Source organism: Macaca mulatta, chromosome 10 (genome assembly GCF_049350105.2).
Source record: "Macaca mulatta isolate MMU2019108-1 chromosome 10, T2T-MMU8v2.0, whole genome shotgun sequence".
NCBI classification, from domain to species: domain Eukaryota; kingdom Metazoa; phylum Chordata; class Mammalia; order Primates; family Cercopithecidae; genus Macaca; species Macaca mulatta.
Window position 1 is genome coordinate 86,539,579 of NC_133415.1, and position 19,384 is coordinate 86,558,962.

Sequence of the window (19,384 nt, forward strand, 5' to 3'; positions counted from 1 at the left end):
TGGGGAGGCTGAGGCAAGAGAATTGCTTGAACCTGGGAAGTGGAGGTTGCAGTGAGCCAAGATTGCGCTACTGCACTCCAGCCTGGGTGACAGGGTGAGACTCTGTCTCAAAAATGAATGAATGAATGAATGAATGAATGAATGAATAAAAACCCTGGGATCCAGTAGCAGCAGGGGAGCCGAGGGAGCAGTGGTCAAGTCATCTACCAGCAGTCCAGGGCCAATGCCACAGGCCAGGGGCTGCGGTGGAGGAAGCTCTCCTGCCTCCTGTCACCTGCCCAGCATCTTCCCTCAAGGTGTACAAGTGTGTGGTCAAAAGCTGTGCCCAGACGTTCCCAAAGCTCGACACATTTCTGGAGCACATCAAGAGCCACCAGGAGGAGCTGAGCTACCGCTGCCACCTCTGTGGCAAGGACTTCCCCTCGCTGTACGACCTGGGCGTGCACCAGTACTCCCATAGCCTCCTGCCACAGCACAGCCCCAAGAAGGACAGCGCCGTCTACAAGTATGTGCCCTCCCGCTTCCCTCTCCCTGGGTGGACGGGTGGGTGGGCAGGGAGCCCAGGGCCTGTGGCCTTGGTAGTTCTGACTGCTCAGGACCAGTGAGATACTTGAAAGGAGAAACCGAGGCTCCTGGCTGGGGTCCAGCCTGGCAGAGTGGGTTCTGGCTTTGGCACTGGTGGAAGAAAGGATGCTGGCTCTCCTTATATCATTCTTATGTCTTGGCAGACATTTTTCCCAAAAAAAAATCCTTAAAAAGAGGAACCTATATTTCCTTGTTCATAGTGGAAAAAGGTTTGAGCATTTTATTCCAAACTAAACAATTATGACAGTATTATTTTGTCTCATAATCTACAAAATTTAGCTTACAATCGAAGTGGTACACCAGTTCTCACAGTGAAAAAAGAATGAGCAGGGTGTGGTGGCCCACATCTGTAACCCCAGTACTTTGGGAGCCCAAGGCAGGAGGAGGCCAGGAGTTCGAGACCAGCCTGGCAACATAATGAGACCCCATCTCTACAAAATAAAATACATTTTAAAATGAACAGTAACATGTTTAAAAGCAAAAATCATAAAAATAATATTCATTTGTTTTATAATCTGTAAGATCTAGGTTAAAGTTGAAGCTATATGCTGATTCCTATTTTTATTTGATTTTTTTCTTTGAGACAGGATTTTGCTCTGTTGTCCAGGTTGGAGTCCAGTGGCACCATCACAGCTCTCTGCAGCCTCCCCAGGCTCAGGTGATCCTCCCACGTCAGCCACCTGAATAGCTGGGACTAACAGGCATGCACCACCACCCAGCTAATTTTTGTATTTTTTGTAGAGACGGGGTTTCACCATGTTGCTCAGGCTGGTCTTAAATTCCTGGATTCAAGTGATCCTCCCACCTTAGCCTCCCAAAATGCTAGGTTTACAGATGTGAGCCACTGTGCCCAGCCTATATGCTGATTCTTAGAATGAACAAGTAATGGATCAAGTATGGATTTTATTTGGGGTAATTTATTCTGATAATCATTTATATCACTTCAGTCTTCCATTGTGGTCGTGAAGAGGGTTCCTTTGGCAGAAATGATGAAAAGCTCCCTCAGTTTTGCAATGTGCTTTTTATCCTTAGATCTTCACGTTAAAGCCGGGTATAGTGGCTCACGCCTGTAATCCTAGCACTCGGGGAGGCTGAGGTGGGAGGATGGCTTGAGCCCAGGAGTTTGAAACCAGCCTGGGCAACATAGCAAGACCTTGTCTCAACAAAAATAGAAAAATTAGCCAGGTGTGGTGGCACGCACCTGTAGTCTTTGGAGCTACTTACCTCTGATCATCCTTGTTGAGTTTCTCTGCCTCAGTTGTTTTCTGGTCTGTTTGCCGGATCTTCCTTTGTTGATGGTGTTATTTGCAGATGTCTAACATCACTTTGATGATGTCGTGAAATCCCCCATCTGCAGTCATTTTGCTGTACATTTGCCTGCATCATCTGGGAGCAGCTGCCTCACAAAGCTCATGGGGGTAGATAGTAGCAAAAGGCCAGGAGTGGTGTTTGTCTGGGGCCTCCTTCCAGTTCATTACCAAATATTTTACTGTTACAATGGTTTTTGCTTCTCTGTACAAACTTGTACCTGCAGAGATTTGGTGATTCTGTTAATGAGGCCCTGTAACTCCTGGGTGAAGCTTCTGGGTTCAGAGATAAGTAAATACCTTGAGCTTAAAATGCGTGGGCTGCTCAGGGTGACAGGTGTGTAAACAAAAGCACCCTGTCACTTGATAAAATGCTATCATATATGTTTATAAGGTATAGAGGTACCACAGGGGGAGGCAGGCTAGAGAAGCTGTCCCAGGAGCAGTGACATCTGAACTGGGTTTTGAAGGATGAATAGGAGTTTGCCAGGTAGACAATGGATGGGGTGGAGTGTGTTCTTAGCAGGAGGAACCACAAGTTTAAAATACAATAGCAAGTGGTTTATTAATAGAATGACTGTTAGGCTGGTGCGGTGGCTCATGCCTGTAATCCCAGCACTTTGGGAGGCCGAGGCGGGTGGGTCAGGAGATCGAGACCATCCTGGCTAACATGGTGAAACCCTGTCTCTACTAAAAAATACAAAAAATTAGCCAGGTGTGGTGGCGGGTGCCTGTAGTCCCAGCTACTTGGGAGGCTGAGGCAGGAGAATGGCGTGAACCCGGGAGGCGGAGCTTGCAGTGAGCTGAGACCGTGCCACTGCACTCCAGCCTGGGCGACAGAGCGAGACTCCGTCTCAAAAAAAAAAAAAAAAAAAAAAAGAATGACTGTTATGTAGAGTGGAAGTGGGAGGGAGATGTTTAGATGGGGCCTGTGGGAAAAAGTGGGGCCAAGGCATGAAGGGCCGCGTAGAAATCACAAGAGCTTTGAGAAGTTGGCGGAGGAGCTAGAACTCAAGAAATGCAGTGTAGGGTAACTTGCCTCCAAGACTCTGGGAAATGGGGCAAGAGAGGCAGGGAAGCCGGGCAAAGCTTTGGTCAGCCAAGGGGCAGAGATTTCTGGCAGTGATGACTTATTCCCATTTGCACTCGAGAAATTTTCTTTGGCTCTTGCCCTTCCGATTTGTGGGTTATCTGTGAGTTCCTGTGGCTGTGTGACTCTGGAGTGAGATGCCAAGTAAAGGGAAGGAAGCACCTGCTCTGTGCCAAGCTTTGCCCTTAGTGACATGAATCCCTGCAGTCCTGGGAGGAAGGTGGTATTCTCCCCATTTTGAAGATGAAGACATTGAGGTTCAAAGAGAAGTGGCCTGCCCACCAGAGTAACAACATCAGCAGAGTTTAGATTCGAACCCTAGTGTGAGATCTTGGAAGCCTCACAGCCCTGGTCTTGGAGTTTGCAGTGCTGATGACCCTGTGCAGTCCCCTTGTAGGGTCATAGTGCCAGTGGCCCTTTTTAGACATTGGAGCTGTTGTCCTGTCCCAAAAGTAAGGCCCAATGAGCCAGGCCCCCATCTGAATGGCCTGAAGGTGGAATGGTATCATGGGTAATGGTAAGGGTTCTGGAGCCATTGGCCTGTGCTTAAATCCTGTCTTGACTGCAAATCCAGTGGATGACTTTGGGCAAGGTATTCAGCCACTCTGAGCCTCGGTTTTCTCCTCAATGAAATGGGGATCACAGTAGTGCCTGCCCTATTGGGTTATTTATAAGGATCAAGTAAGACAAGGCTGAGGCTCTTAGACATGGTACCTAGAACATAGTAGGTACTCAATAAATGTTATTGCTGCAATTATTATTATTCATGGTATTTAAGTAGAGGTTTGGCTGCATGCAGTAGAGACCTAAAATAACAGTGGCTTATACACCATGAGAGTTGATTCTATCTCATAGTGACATTTGAGTGGCTGTGGTGGCTTCATCATATTTTTAGAGGTCCAAGCCCTGTCATTCTGGTTTCTGTTCCCTGTCAGCCACATTGCCTTGGCCTGCCTATGTCTACTTTCCCCAAATCTCTCAAATGAATTTTAGTCATGTCACTATATGTTTACTATATGTTTAATATTTTCTTTTTTTTTTTTTTTTTTTTTTTTGAGACGGAGTCTCGCTCTGTCGCCCAGGCTGGAGTGCAGTGGCCGGATCTCAGCTCACTGCAAGCTCCGCCTCCCGGGTTTACGCCATTCTCCTGCCTCAGCCTCCCGAGTAGCTGGGACTACAGGCGCCCGCCACCTCGCCCGGCTAGTTTTTTTTTTTGTATTTTTTAGTAGAGACGGGGTTTCACCGGGTTAGCCAGGATGGTCTCGATCTCCTGACCTCGTGATCCGCCCGTCTCGGCCTCCCAAAGTGCTGGGATTACAGGCTTGAGCCACCGCGCCCGGCCCATGTTTAATATTTTCTTTTAAAAAATAAGATTTGGCCAGGTGTGGTGGCTCACTCTTATAATCCCAGCATTTTGGGAGGCCAAGGAGGGCGGATCACTTGAGGTCAGGAGTTCGAGACCAGCCTGGACAACATGGTGAAACCCTGTCTCTACTAAAACAAAAAACAAAAAACAAAAAAAACAAAAATTAGCCGGATGTGGTGACACACTCCTGTAGTCCCAGCTACTCCGTAGGCTGAGGCAGGAGAATCGCTTGAACCTGGGAGGTGGAGGTTGCAGTGAGCCAAGATCGTGCCACTGCACTCCAGCCTGGGCGACAGAGAGAGAGATTCCATCTCAAAAAAGAAAAAAAAGAAAAATAAGATTTATTGATTTTTCCCCCTAATTGCAAAAGTCAATGTTCAATGCAAATGTTCAATGCAGAGAAAAGAATTTTGTAAAAACCCATGCAAAAACAAAAAAACAAAACTGTCACCCAGGGATTGCCACTGCACCATTAACCTCTTGGTAGATATCCTTTGGCATATGTGTGTAATAAATATGTTTACAGATACGGATACGGATATAAACATCACAGACTATATTTGAGTCAGGTGATCCCAAATACAGTCACTGAATTTGGTGAAAATTCATCACACTGTCTTCCTGTAGCGCAATGTCCAACAAACAGACTGATTTAATGGGACCACTGTACATGTAGTTTTATCACTTAAAACTTTTTCACTTAAAACAGTAATTATAGCTGGGCACGGTGGCTTATGCCTGTAATCCTAGCACTGTGGGAGGCCAAGGCAGGCAGATCACTTGAGGCCAGGAGTTCAAAACCAGCCTGAGCAACATGGTGAAACCTTGCCTGTATAAAAAATACAAAAATTAGCCAGGCATGGTGGCATGTGCCTGTAGTCCCAGTTACTTGGGAGGCTGAACTGGATTGTTTGAGCCCAGGAGTTCAAGGCTGCAGTGAGCCATGATCATGCCACTACACTAGTGAGACCCTGTGTCAGGGAAAAAACAAAAACACCAGTAATATGGACCGTCTTTGCATTTCAGCAACAATAGACCTGCCACATTCTTTAAACAGTTACTTAGTATTCTGTTGTGCATGGATGTTCTGTGATTTACTTACGTCATCTCCCATTGTTGGTTAGTGAGGTTATATTCAGTTTGTCATTAGTATAATAAAGATACAGGGAACAACTTCAGAAGTACATCTTTGCTCTTTCGTAAGTTCCTAGAAGTGATTTTGCAGGTCAGAGTTCAAAGGTTTTTTTGTTTTGGTTTGGTTTTTTTTTTTTTTTTGAGACGGAGTCTCCGTCTGTCGCCCAGGCTGGAGTACAGTGGCGCGATCTTGGCTCACTGCAACCTCCACCTCCCAGGTTCAAGCGATTGTCCTCCCTCAGCCTTTCTAATAGCTGGGACTACAAGTGCCTGCCACCACGCCCAGCTAATTTTTTGTATTTTTAGTAGAGACAAGGTTTCACCGTGTTAGCCAGGATGGTCTCAATCTCCTGACCTTGTGATCCACCCGCCTTGGTGTCCCAAAGTGCTAGGATTACAGGCGTGAGCCACTGCGCCTGGCCTTTTTTTTTTTATTAAAGATTAATTATCTACTTCAAAAACTAATTATGTGTATACAGTGCAATATTTTAAAACTATCATAGGGCATAGAGTGAATAGGAATTCTCCATCCACTGTGACCCACTTCCCCATATCACAGACAATCGTGTTCAAAAAATATTCTTTTTAAACGTTTTATTTTGTCATAATTTGATTATGGATTGATTGATTTTTGAGACAGGATCTTGCTGTCTCACCCAGGCTGGAGTACAGTAGCACAATCATGGTTCACTGTAGGCTTGACCTCCCTGGCTCAAACAATCCGTCCCCCTCAGCCTCCTGAGTAGCTGGGACTACAGGTGTGTGCCACCACTGCCAGCTAATTTTGGTATTTTTTGTAGCGACAAGGTCTTGCTATATTGCCTAGGCTGGCATAGAACTCCGAGGCTCAGGCAATCCACTCTCCTCAGCCTCCCAAAGTACTAGGATTACAGGCACGAGCCACCATGCCTGGCCTTCAATATATGTGTTTTAAAGCTGTCCTTTGTTTCATGAATTTAACTTACGTATTTATTTTAATTTTAATATAATTAATTAATTTTTTGTTTAGAGACAAGGTCTCACTCTGTCACCAAGACTGGAACGCAGTGGCATGATCATGGCTCACTGCAGCCTTGACCCTTGACCTCCCCAAGTTCAGGTGATTCTCCCATCTCAGCCTCCTGAGTAGCTGGGACTACAAGTGTACACCACCATGCCCATCTAATTTTTAAAAAAATTTTTTTGTAGAAACAGGGTTTTGCCATGTTGCCGAGGCTTGTCTCGAACTCCTGGGCTCAAATGATCCTCCTGCCTTGGCCTCCCAAAGTGCTAGGATTACAGGCATGAGCCACTGTACCTGGCCTTTTTTTTTTTTTTTTTTTTTTTGAGATAGTGTCTCACTCTGTCACCCAGGCTAGAGTGCAGTGGCATGATCACAGCTCACTGCAGTCTTCGCCTCCTGGGCTCAAGCAATCCCCCACCTCAGCCTCCCCAGTAGCTGGGACCACAGGTGCCATGCCACCAGGCCTGGCTAATCTTTTATTTTATTTTTTATTTTATTTTTTATTTTTTTATTTTTTTTGAGACGGAGTCTCACTCTGTCGCCCAGCCTGGAGTGCAGTGGCCGGATCTCAGCTCACTGCAAGCTCCGCCTCCTGGGTTTACGCCATTCTCCCGCCTCAGCCTCCCGAGTAGCTGGGACTACAGGCGCCCGCCACCTCGCCCGGCTAATTTTTTGGTTTTTTTTTAGTAGAGACGGGGTTTCACCGGGTTAGCCAGGATGGTCTCGATCTCCTGACCTCGTGATCCGCCCGTCTCGGCCTCCCAAAGTGCTGGGATTCCAGGCTTGAGCCACCGCGCCCAGCCAATTTTTTATTTTTTATAAAGAGGGGGTTTCACTATATTGACCAGACTGGTCTGGAACTCCTGGGCTCAAGCGATCCACCTGCCTTGTTCTCCCAAAGGTCTGGGATTATAGGCATGAGCCACACACCTGGCCAATTTTTATTTTTTTAGAGACAGAGTCTCACTGTGTTGTCCAGGCTAGAGTGCATCAGCTATTCACAGGTGTGGTCCCCTTGCCTCAGCCTTCCCAGTAGCTAGGACTACAGGCAGGCACCACCACTCCTGGCTAAATTTGTTTGTTTGTTTGTTTGTAGAGACAGAGTCTTACTATGTTGCGCAGACTGGTCTTGAACTCCTGGCCTCAAGTGATTCTCCTGCCTGGCCTTCCTAAAGTGCTGGGATTACAGTCGTGAGCCATCACACCTGACATGTATTTCCTAAAAACAAGGATAACCTCTTCCATAAGCGCAGTATATTATAGTTATCAAAATCAAGAAGTTGGGCTCCGTGCGGTGGCTCATGCCTGTAATCCCAGCACTTTAGCAGGCTGAGGTTGACAAACGGCTCGAGCCCAGAAGTTTGAGACCAACCTGGACTACATGGCAAAACGCCATCTTTACAAAAAAAAAAAAGAGCTGGGCATGGTGGCATATGCCTGTGATCTCAGCTGCTCAGGAGCCTGAGGCACAAGAATTGCTTGAGTCCAGGAGGTACACGTTGCCGTGAGCTGAGATCGCACCATTGCACTCCCGCCTGAGGGACAGAGTGAGATGCTATCTCAAAAAAAAAAAAAAAAAAAAAATCAGGCCAGGCATGGTGGTTCATGCCTTGGGAGGCTGAAGTGGGCAGATCACCTAAAGTCAGGATTTCGAGACCAGCCTGGCTAACATGGCAAAATGCCGTATCTACTAAAAATACAAAAATTAGCTGGGTATGGTGGCGGGCACCTGTATTCCCAGTTACTTGGGAGGCTGAGGCAGGAGAATCCCTTGAACCTGGGAGATGAAAGTTTCAGTGAGCTGAGATCGGGCCACTGCACTCCAGCCTGGGTGACGGAGTGAGACTCTGTCTCAAAAGAAAAAAAAAAAGAAAAAAAAAAAGAAATCAGGAAGTTAATATCAGTACAATTCTATTATCTAATTACAGGCCTTATTCGGAATTTTCCAGTTGTTCCAATAACATGCTTTAGAGAAAAAGAAAAACAAAAAGGCTTCTTTTGGCCCAGAATCACATGTTGAATTCAATGATGATGTCTCTCTCATCTCTCTCATGTCCTGTAAGCTGGAACAGTTCCTCCTTCTGCCTTTGTCTTTCGTGACCTTGATATTTCTGAAGAGTATAGACAGGGTATTCTGTAGAATGTCTCAGTTCGGGTTTGCCTGATTTTACCCCATGATTAAATTCAGGGTATGCACTTTTGTCAGGAATGTCACAACAAATTCTGTGTCCTCCTCTGTGTGTCATATCAGGAGGCATGTGATGTTGATTTGCTCCATTACTGGTGATGTTACCTTGGATGACTTATTTCAGGCGCTGTTTCTGGCAGGAGATTTTAATTTTCCTGGCTATTGGTAAATTATCTCCCACACAAACCTATGTCTCCCCCAAACCCAGCCCCTGAAGCCTGTGAGATTCTGTTCTTTCCCATCTCACTAGCTAGTTAAGTCTCTGCCCTCCTGGTACCTCTACTCCCACCCCACCTTCCCTTTCTTGCTACCTGGAGGCATTTAATATGTGGTTTCTTTCTTTTTCTTTTTCTTTTTTTTTGAGACAAAGCCTCTCTCCGTCACCCAGGCTGAAGTGCAGTGGCGTAATCTTGGCTCACCACAACCTCTGCCTTCCTGGGTTCAAGTGATTCTTGTGCCTCAGCCTCCCGAGTGGCTGGTATTACAGGTGTGAGCCACCACGCCTGTCTAATTTTTGTATTTTTAGTAGAGATGGCATTTCTCCATGTTGGCCAGGTTGGTCTCGAACTCCTGACCTTGAGTGATCTGCCCACGCTGGCCTCCCAAAGTGTTGGGATTACAGGTGTGAGCCACCCGCCTGGCTAGTGTGTGGTTTCAGAGTACAGTCTGTGGGGCTCCCCTGGGCCCCTCGCAGGTGCAGCCTGCCTGGGGTTTCCCACAGGCAGTACTCTACACAGCCTGCCTTTTTGTTTTTGGTTTGAATTTTTCCCCTACCTGTGACATTCCTCACTGATAACTCATTGTAAATAGGCCAGTTTGCTGACAAATGTTTTCTTTTTTTGTCTGATAATCCCCTTTCTTCCTTAGCTGGCACGTGTTTTCATGATGGGGAGATGGCGGTGTCTTTTCTCCCTTCAGAGTGGTTTGTGGCCTCAGACTGCTGTTGTGAGGACATGTTTATAAGCTGTTTGGCACAGTTGTGTTTTTTGACTGTGTTAGGCCGTTCTTGCGCTGCTATAAAGAAATACCTGAGACTGGGTAGTTTGTTTTTTTTTTTTAAGATGGAGTCTCGCTGTGTTGCCCAGGCTGGAGTGCAGTGGCACAATCTCAGCTCACTGCAAGCTCCGCCCCTCCGGTTCATGCCATTCTCCTGCCTCAGCCTCCCAAGTAGCTGGGACTATGGGCACCCGCCACCACGCCCAGCTAATTTTTTGTGTTTTTAGTAGAGACGGGGTTTCACTGTGTTAGCCAGGATGGTCTTGATCTCCTGACCTCATGATCCGCCCGCCTCGGCCTCCCAAAGTGCTGGGATTACAGGCGTGAGCCATCGCGCCCGGCCAAGACTGGGTAGTTTTTAAGAAAAGAGGCTTATTTGACTCATGGTTCAGCAGGCTGTACAGGAAGCATAGTGTCTGAGCTAGCGGATCTGCCTCTGGGGAGGCCTCAGGAGGCTTTTACTTATGACAGGAGGAGAAGGGGGAGTAGACATGTCACATGGCCAGAGCAGGAGCCAGATAGAGCGAGAGGGAGGCGCCATACACTTGTAAACAGCTAGATCTCACGAAACTCACTCACTATCCTGAGGACTGCACCAAGGGGATGGTCCTAAACCATTCATGAGAAATCCACCCCTATGAACCAATCACCTCCCACCAGACCTCACCTCCAGTGTAGCAGGACGAGCTGCAGACAAAACTCCTCAGACGCTGAGTTAAAGAAGGAAGGGGTTTATTCTGCCAGGGGCATCGGCAAGCTCCTGTCTCAAGAGCCGAGCCCCTGAGTGAGCAATTCCTGTCCCTTTTAAGGGCTCACAACTCTAAGGGGGTGCCTGTGAGAGGGTCGTGATTGATTGAGCAAGCAGGGGGTACGTGACTGGGGGCTGCATGCACCGGTAATTAGATTGGAACAAAACAGGATAGGGATTTTCACAGTGCATTTCTCTACAATGTCTGTAACCTATAGATAACAGAACCAATTAGGTAGGGGTCGATCTTTAACTACCAGGCCCAGGGTGCGGCACTGGGCTGTCTGCCTATGGATTTCATTTCTGCCTTTTAGTTTTTACTTCTTTCTTTGGAGGCAGAAATTGGGCATAAGATGATATGAGGGGTGGTCTCCTCCCTTACCAGCACTGGGGATTATAGTTCAACATGAGATTTGGGTGAGGACATAGATACAAACTATGTCAGACTCTATGACAATTTCTTTTTTTTTTTTTTGAGATGGAGTCTCACTCTGTCGCCCAGGCTGGAGTGCAAGTAGCATGATCTGAGCTCACTGCAACCTGCATCTCCCAGGTTTAAGTGATTCTCCTGCCTCAGCCTCCTGAGTAGCTGGGGCTACAGGCAGGTGCCACCACGCCTGGCTAATGTTTGTATTTTTAGTAGAGATAGGGTTTCACCATATTGGCCAGGCTGTTCTTGAACTCCTGACCTCAGGTGATCTGCCCACCTCGGCCTCCCAAAGTGCTGGGATTACAGGTGTGAGCCACTGCACCCAGCAATGTGACAGTCGTAAGAATGAGTGACAGGCAGGTCTGTTTGGGACTCACACCCCATTTTTTGAATGAGGAGGCCCAGAGGGTCAGAAATGGGAAGGCTTTGGGCTTGGATCCCTGTCTGTCTGACTCTTTCACGTAACAAGTTCTCACTGGTGCTGGGAGCAGCTTGTGAATGGGCAAGATGTGGTATCTGGAACAGGGACCACTTGCTAGTGGAGGAGACAGATAATAACCAAGTAAGCCAATAATAAATAATTCCAGTTAAGAAGTGGTAAGAAGAAAATAAAAGTGAGTGACGTAATAGGGAGTGGCTGAGGGTGCATGGTCGGGGGCAGCTTGAGACAGGGTGGCCAGGAGGGTCTTTTTGGGGAGGTGACATTTGAGCTGAGACATGAAGGATGAGAAGGCACTGCCTGGGGAAGACTTGGGGAAGAGTGTTCCAGGGAACAGGAACAGCCAGTGCCAAGGCCCTGAGGTAGGAATGAGCCTGGTGTGTTCAAGGTAGGTCAAGGAGGCCAGGGTGGCCAGAGCAGAGTGAGTGAGGTGGAGAGAGGAGAAGGATGAGGTCTGAGAGGTGGGAGTGGGTCAGACCACAGGGCCTTGTAGGCCAAGGTGGGAGGTGGGTTAAGCAATGGTGTGGCACAGTCTGACTTACTTTTTTGTTTTGTTTTGTTTTGTTTTGAGACACAGTCTCACTCTGCCACCCAGGCTGGAGTGCAGTGGTGCGATCAAGGCTCACTGCAACCTCTGCCTCCTGGGTTTAAGCGATTCTCCTGCCTCAGTCTCCTGAGTAGCTGGGATTACAGGTCCATGCTACCATGCCTGGCTAATTTTTGTATTTTTAGTAGAGAGACGGGGTTTCATCATGTTGGCCAGGCTGGTCTCAAACTTCTGACTTCAGGTGATCCGCCTCCCTCGGCCTCCCAAAGTACTGGGATTACAGGTATGAGCCATCACACCAGGCCTTTTTTTTTTTTTTTTTTTTTTTTTCTTTTTTAAATAGAGACAGGTTCTCTTTCTGTTACCCAGGCTGGAGTGTAGTGGCATAATCATGGCTCACTGTAACCTCAAACCCCTGGGCTTAAGCGATCCTCCTGCCTTAGCCTCTTGAGTAGCTGGGAAGCCACCACATCTAGCTAATGTTTAAATTTTTATAGGGATAGGGGTCTTGCCATGTTGCCCAGGCTGATCTTGAACTCCTAGGCTCAAACGATCCTCTCACCTTGGCCTCCCGAAGCGTTGGGATTGCAGGTGTGAGCCACTGTGCTCAGCCTAAGTTTCATTTTTAAAGGTGCCCCTGGCCGCCCTGTGGAGAATGGACTACAGGAGGCAAGGCAGGGAGAGGGCGGCCAGCGAGGAGGCTGCTGCACAAGTCCGAGCAAGAGACGACGGCGCTCAGATGAGGACGGGCAGTGGCAATTGAGAAGAGTGGATGGATTTGGAATGGATTAACTGGAGGATGTTGCCTCCTGACGTTGGCCCTGGGGTGGCCATGGGCTGCTTCCTATGCCTGCTGTGTTTCCTCCCTCACCTCTCCTGCTCCTTCCACTTAGGTGTGTCAAATGTGTCAACAAATACTCCACTCCCGAGGCCCTGGAGCACCACCTGCAGACCGCCACTCACAACTTCCCCTGCCCACACTGCCAGAAGGTGGGTGCCACTGTCCTCTTTTCTGGGGCCCCACGCCATAATAGGGGCAAGGAGGTGGTGGGGTGGGGTGCACACCTCACCCTTTCCTTCTCCTCTCTCACCACAGGACGCACAGGCAGGGCTCAGGGGCTGCTCCACAGATGACACAGTGTCTCTGTCTGGCCATCTCATCCATCACATTCCAGATGTGGCCCTGTCTGGGCTGCTGCTGGAGCCAGGCAGGGCAGGCTGTCCTGGTCCCAGGCCTAGTGTCTGAGCAGCAGCCTCCCAGCTTCCTGATGTAAGATTATCCTTATTACAATTGGCTCTTCTTTTTAATTTTTTTTTTTTTTTGAGACAGAGTCTTACTCTGTCACCAGGCTAGTGTGCAGTGGTTTGATCATGGCTCACCGCAGTCTCAACCTCCTGGGCTCAGCCTCCTGAGTAGCTGGGACTATAGGCATGTGCCACCATGCCCAGCTAATTTTTGTATTTTTTGTAGAGATGGGGTTTCACCATGTTGCCCAGGCTGGTCTCGAACTCCTGGGCTTCAGGGACCTGTCCACCTTGACCTCCCAAAATGCTGGGATTACAGGCATGAGCCACTGCACCCAGCCTAAATTTTTTGTAGAGATGGGGCTCACTATGTTGCCCAGGCTGGTCTCAAACTCTTGGCCTCAAGTGATCCTCCCACCTCAGACTCCCAGAGTGCTGGGATTACAGGTATGAGCCACCATGCCCAGCCTGGATTCTTTTCAGTGACTCTGGAAGCCTCACTAAAGCCTGTTCCTAATAACATCAAACATCCAGGAAGTGCTCCAATTTCTAGTTGTCTCAAAGCTTCATCATTTTGTAAAGTTTATTTGAATCAGTTCCATGGATTGCAATTGATTGATACAAGAAAAGTCTCTATTAATCTACAGCCCTGCCTGCCCCCCACCACTGCTCCATATTTTCTTTCCTCTGAATTTATTTGTTAAAGAAACTGGGCCATTTGGTCCAGCGGTGTTCCCCGCAGTCTGGATTTTGCTGATTACGTCTCCCTGGTGTGTTTAACTTGCTACTTCACTCTACTCATTTTCCTTTTTTTTTTTTTTTTTTTTTTTTTTTTTTGAGACGGAGTTTCGCTCTGTCACCCAGGCTGGAGTGCAGTGGCCGGATCTCGGCTCACTGCAAGCTCCGCCTCCCAGGTTCACGCCATTCTCCTGCCTCAGCCTCCCGAGTAGCTGGGACTATAGGCGCCCGCCACCTCGCCCGGCTAGTTTTTTGTATTTTTTAGTAGAGACGGGGTTTCACCGTGTTAGCCAGGATGGTCTCGATCTCCTGACCTCGTGATCCGCCCGTCTCGGCCTCCCAAAGTGCTGGGATTACAGGCATGAGCCACTGCGCCCGGCCAGATCCTTTTTTTTTTGAGGCAGAGTCTCGCTCTGTCTCCCAGGCTGGAGTGCAGTGGTGCGATCTCGGCTCACTGCAAGCTCCGCCTCCCGGGTTCACGCCATTCTCCTGCCTCAGCCTCCCCGAGTAGCTGGGACTACAGGCGCCTGCCGCCACGCCTGGCTAATTTTTTGTATTTTTAGTAGAGACGGGGTTTCGCTGTGTTAGCCAGGATGGTCTCGATCGCCTGACCCCGTGATCTGCCTGCCTCGGCCTCCCAAAGTGCTGGGATTACAGGCGTGAGCCACCGCACCCAGCCCCACTCTACTCATTTTCTTACAATCATATGTGGCAGATTTTCCAGGACAGCCCTGGTTTCACTTTGGCCTCATTCTAGATGTTTCTAATTATCTAGCCTAATTTTAAGCTTTAGAAGTTGTGGTCCAAGTAAAAGATATTATGAATTGAGTAAGAACCACATGCCAGATGCTGTTCTGAGCATTTCATCGGAATTTACTAGGAGATAGGTGTACTACTACTTTTTTTTTTTTTTTTTTTTTTTTTTTTTTGAGATGGAGTCTTGCTCTGTAGCCCGGGCTGGAGTGCAGTGGCCAGATCTCAGCTCACTGCAAGCTCCACCTCCCGGGTTTAGGCCATTCTCCTGCCTCAGCCTCCGGAGTAGCTGGGACTACAGGCGCCCGCCACCTCGCCCGGCTAGTTTTTTGTATTTTTAGTAGAGACGGGGTTTCACGGTGTTAGCCAGGATGGTCTCGATCTCCTGACCTCGTGATCCGCCCATCTCAGCCTCCCAAAGTGCTGGGATTACAGGCTTGAGCCACCGCGCCCGGCCTAGGTGTACTAGTACTATCTCCCTTTACAGGAGGGGAAACCAAGGCAGAAAGGCCACCTACCTAGGAAATGATGGGGCTAATAAGCAGTGGGGCAGCTGGGTCTGTGCCCCTGACCAATGCTCCACCAAAATGAAAGAATGTGTGAATACATGCCCTTCCTTTGCCTGGATTGGAAAAAGATTTTCACTTCTGTGTTTTCTGGCTTTAAAAAAATTACCTTTCATACAAAAATTAGCTGGGTGTGTGTTGGGCGCCTGTAATCCCAGCACTTTGGGAGGCTGAGGTGGGTGGATCACCTGAGGTCAGGAGTCCGAGACTAGCCTAACCAACATGGAGAAACCTCATCTCTACCAAAAATAAAAATTAGCCGGGAGTGGTGGCTGGCTCCTGTAATCCTAGCTACTTGGGAGGCTGAGGCAGGAGAATCGCTTGAACCTGGGAGGTAGAGGTTGCAGTGAGCCGAGATCGCACCATTGCACTCCAGCCTGGGCAACAAGAGCAAAACTCCATCTCAAATAAAATAAAATAAAATAAAATAAAATAAAATAAAATAAAATAAATAAAAGTTAAAAATTACCTTTCCATTGATTTCTTTAGTAATTTGCTCATTTTCCATTAATTCTTTTACTTGTCAGTCATTTGACCCAGACCCTGTACTGGGGAATGAAAGCCCCTCTCTGCCCACTTGGAGCTCCTGTAAGCAAAAGGCTGTCATTCAGTGGGTTAAATGCTGACTTAAAAGTGTGGGTGGACGTTCAAAGGCAGAATTGACTTTGCCGGGCATAGCACCAGGGAGCTAGGGAAGGCTTGACAGAAGCAGTGACACCTGAGTTGGGTCTTGAAGGATGTGTAAGAGTTTGTCAGTAACGAGAGAAAGGCCCTCTGGGTGGGAAGAACATCTGGGCAAAAGCTCAGGGCAGGCATGTTCTGTCCGGGCTTGTGGGGAGCCATGAAGTTCTAAGGGCTGAGTCTGACAGTCTGGGTCCTGGCCCCAGGTAGCCAGAAAGGAAGGTGTCTCTATGGGGGCTGGAAACAAGGGACCTTTGAGCTCAGAAGATGGCCAGGGGAGGGGGGCCCGGTGAGTCAGACCTGAAGGCCCCTCTTCTCTGCCAGGTGTTTCCTTGTGAACGCTACCTGCGGCGTCATCTGCCCACCCACGGTAGTGGTGGCAGATTCAAGTGCCAGGTGTGCAAGAAGTTCTTCCGGCGGGAGCATTACCTCAAACTGCACGCTCACATCCACTCAGGTGGGTACCCTGCCCCTGAGAACTCCAGCCCAGCCCCTCCCCTCCTCCTCACCCTCTCCTCATCCCTTTCTCTCTCTTCCCATCCCCATCTGGCTCTTCTCCCTGTCTCCGTCAGCCCCTTTTCCCTCTGCTTCCCCATCTCCCTCCCCATCTCACTCAGCCTGTCTCCCCTCCCCCTCCCTATCTCCCTCCAGCCCCTCTCCCTGCATCTCCCTCTAGCCCCTTTCCCCCTCCCCATCTCTCTCCCATCCCTCTCAGTCCCTGTCTCCCTCTTCCTCCTCCTCTCCCCCCTCCTCCCCCTCTTCCTCCTCCTCCCCATCTCCCTCCTTCTCCCCATCTCCCTCCAGCCCCCTTCTCCCTCCTCCTCCCCATCTCCCTCCAGCCCCCTTCTCCCTCCTCCTCCCCATCTCCCTTCAGCCTCCCTTCCCTTCCCTCTCCCCATCTCCTTCTAGCCCCCTCCAGCCTCCCTCCGCTGTCCTCTCCCCTCTCCCTCCAGCCCCCTACCCCTCCTTCTCTCTGTTGCTCTCTATCTCCCTCCAGCCTTCCTGCCACCCTCCTGCCTCTTCCCTTGCTCCTCCTTCCTCTCTCCTTCCTGGCCCCTGACCCACCTGCCTTAACTGATGAACAAGGGGTTCCTACCACCACTAGAGCAGAGAAGAGCCCCTGGAGGTTGTGTGGAAGGGACTTTTTTTTTTTTTCTTTGAGACAGTCTTGCTCTTGTTGCCCAGGCTGGAGTGTAGTGGTAGATCTTGGCTCACTGCAACCTCTGCCTCCCGGGTTCAAGTGATTCTCCTGCCTCAGCCTCCTGAGTAGCTGGGATTACAGGCTCCCACCACCACACCCAGCTAGTTTTTTGTATTTTTAGTAGAGACAGGGTTTCGCCATGTTGGCCAGGCTGGTTTCGAACTCCTGACCTCAGGTCATCTACCTGCCTCGGCCTCCCAAAGTGCTGGGATGACAGGCGTGAGGCACTGCACCCAGCCTGTGTGAGGGACTCTTGACTCTGCCCCCTGTGGTGGGGACACTGCTCTCACTGTATGTTCCCACTCAAACCTGGACAAAACGCCGGCTCCTTGTTCCCCAGTTGAAACACACTGACATTTTCTTTTCTGTTAATCTTTAGATTTTTAAATTATATTTTAAAAATTGTTTTTTAATTGAAAAGGATCTAAAGATTGAGAAAACCTGAGGGAAAATCCTTGACAGGACAAAAGCATATATAGTACAAATAAACTCCCTCTCACTTCAGATGAACAATCCAATGTTTTTTCTTTTTTTTTCCTTTCCTATGACCTATGGTAAAAAATACATTTCATATTGCAACCCAAGAAGCACATATATACACATAGGATATATTGCAACAAAAGTTTTACAAAACAGGGTTTTCTATTTTGTCCTGTTCAATTTTAGTTCTTTTATTTTTTATTTTAATTTTTTTTTGAGACAGGGTCTCACTCTATCACCCAGGCTGGAGTGCAATGGTGTGATCTCACTACAACCTCCGCTTCCTGGGTTCAAGCCATTCTTGTGCCTCAGCCTCCCGAGTAGCTGGGATTACAGGCGCCCGCCACCATGCCTGGCTAATTTTTGTATTTTTTGTAGAGACGGGGTTTCACCATGTAGGCCAAGATGGTCTCAAACTTTTGGCCTCAGGTGATCCACCCACCTTAGCCTCCCAAAATTCTGGGATTACAGATGTGAGCCACCACGCCCAGCCTATGTTTAATTCTTAAAATAACCACCAACAGGGTGTGACTTGTAGTTTGCAGTTTGCAAAATACTCCTAATTCTCTTCCCCAAAGATAACTGTTAGCGGTCTAGTCTGCATTCTTCTAGTTTTATTTTACACGTATATAAAACGCTTGCTTACGTTTGCAAAAGTGAGCACATACTATAACTGATATGCCCTTTTTTCTGATCGTATACCTTGGCGATGTTCCCCGAGGAGTGTGTGCTTACAGTTTCCCTGGAGGCTAAATTCTGTGGGTCCCCCTCCCCCAGGCCCCCCCCAGAAAGATGTTACCAACAGCACCTTCTTTTTCACATCTGGGTAGTCTTCCTCAATTAATTTTTCATCTTGTATTTAGCCAGTTCTCTATGTATGAACTTTTTTCTTTTTTTATTTTTTTTTTGAGACTGAGTCTTGCTCTGTCACCCAGGCTGGAATCCAATGGCACGATCTTAGTTCACCACAACCTCTACCACCTGGGTTCAAGGAATTCTCCTGCCTCAGCCTTCCAAGTAGCTGGGATTACAGGTGCCCACCATCACACCCAGCTAATTTTTGTATTTTTAGTAGAGATGTGGTTTCACCATGTTGGCCAGGCTGGTCTCAAACTCCTGACCTCAGGTGATTCCCCTGCCCCAGCCTCCCAAAGTGCTGGGATTACAGGTGTGAGCCATCGTGCCCAGCCTATGTATGAACCCTTAAATTACATTTCAGCTATTAGTTTGTACACACAATGCTATGTTGGTCCCTTGGCAACCTTTTGGAAGTGTATCTGTAGTGTATATCCTTAGGAGTGGAAATGCTAGGTTAAAGTGCATGTGTAATACTGAGTTTCAGTTTGGGATGATGAAAAAATTCTAGAGACAGATGGTGGTGATGGTTGCATGATGGTGCAAATGTACTTAGTGCCACTGAATTATACACTTAAAAGAAGCTTAAGATAGTCAATTTTCTGTTATGTATATTTCTCCACAATAAAGAAGGGAAAATAGGCCGGGCGCGGTGGCTCAAGCCTGTAATCCCAGCACTTTGGGAGGCCGAGGCGGGCGGATCACAAGGTCAGGAGATCGAGACCACAGTGAAACCCCGTCTCTACTAAAAATACAAAAAATTAGCCGGGCGCGGTGGCGGGCGCCTGTAGTCCCAGCTACTCAGGAGGCTGAGGCAGGAGAATAGCGGGAACCCGGGAGGCGGAGCTTGCAGTGAGCCGAGATCGCGCCACTGCACTCCAGCCTGGGCAACAGCGTGAGACTCCGTCTCAAAAAAAAAAAAAAAAAAAAGAAGAAGGGAAAATAAGTAATGCATTGTAAGTTTGATATTACCAAGTTGCACTTTATGGCTTTTAACAATTATTATTCAAAAGTAATACATGCTGCCAGGTG

The 19,384-nt window shown here is 48.3% G+C and overlaps 1 protein-coding gene and 1 long non-coding RNA gene across 17 annotated transcripts in view; one reads left to right on the forward strand and one right to left on the reverse strand.

Annotated features, from left to right (window-relative positions):
* ZNF341 (zinc finger protein 341) overlaps nt 1-19,384 on the forward strand; it is a 62,713-nt gene that overhangs the window by 36,988 nt on the left and 6,341 nt on the right. For 15 of the 16 annotated variants that reach the window (XM_077951514.1, XM_028828325.2, XM_077951517.1 and 12 more), the window contains 3 exons: nt 297-505; nt 12,727-12,823; nt 16,141-16,273. In XM_077951514.1, the coding sequence (XP_077807640.1) occupies nt 297-505; nt 12,727-12,823; nt 16,141-16,273 (439 nt within the window). Of the gene's footprint in view, nt 1-296; nt 506-12,726; nt 12,824-16,140; nt 16,813-19,384 lie in introns of all 16 variants that reach the window. The other variant, XR_013399789.1, reaches the window with a different exon arrangement.
* LOC144332083 (uncharacterized) lies at nt 2,710-4,683 on the reverse strand. The gene is made up of 2 exons (XR_013399834.1): nt 4,467-4,683; nt 2,710-3,535 (listed from the first exon to the last, which is right to left on the reverse strand). It is a non-coding gene; the product is annotated as an uncharacterized LOC144332083 (long non-coding RNA).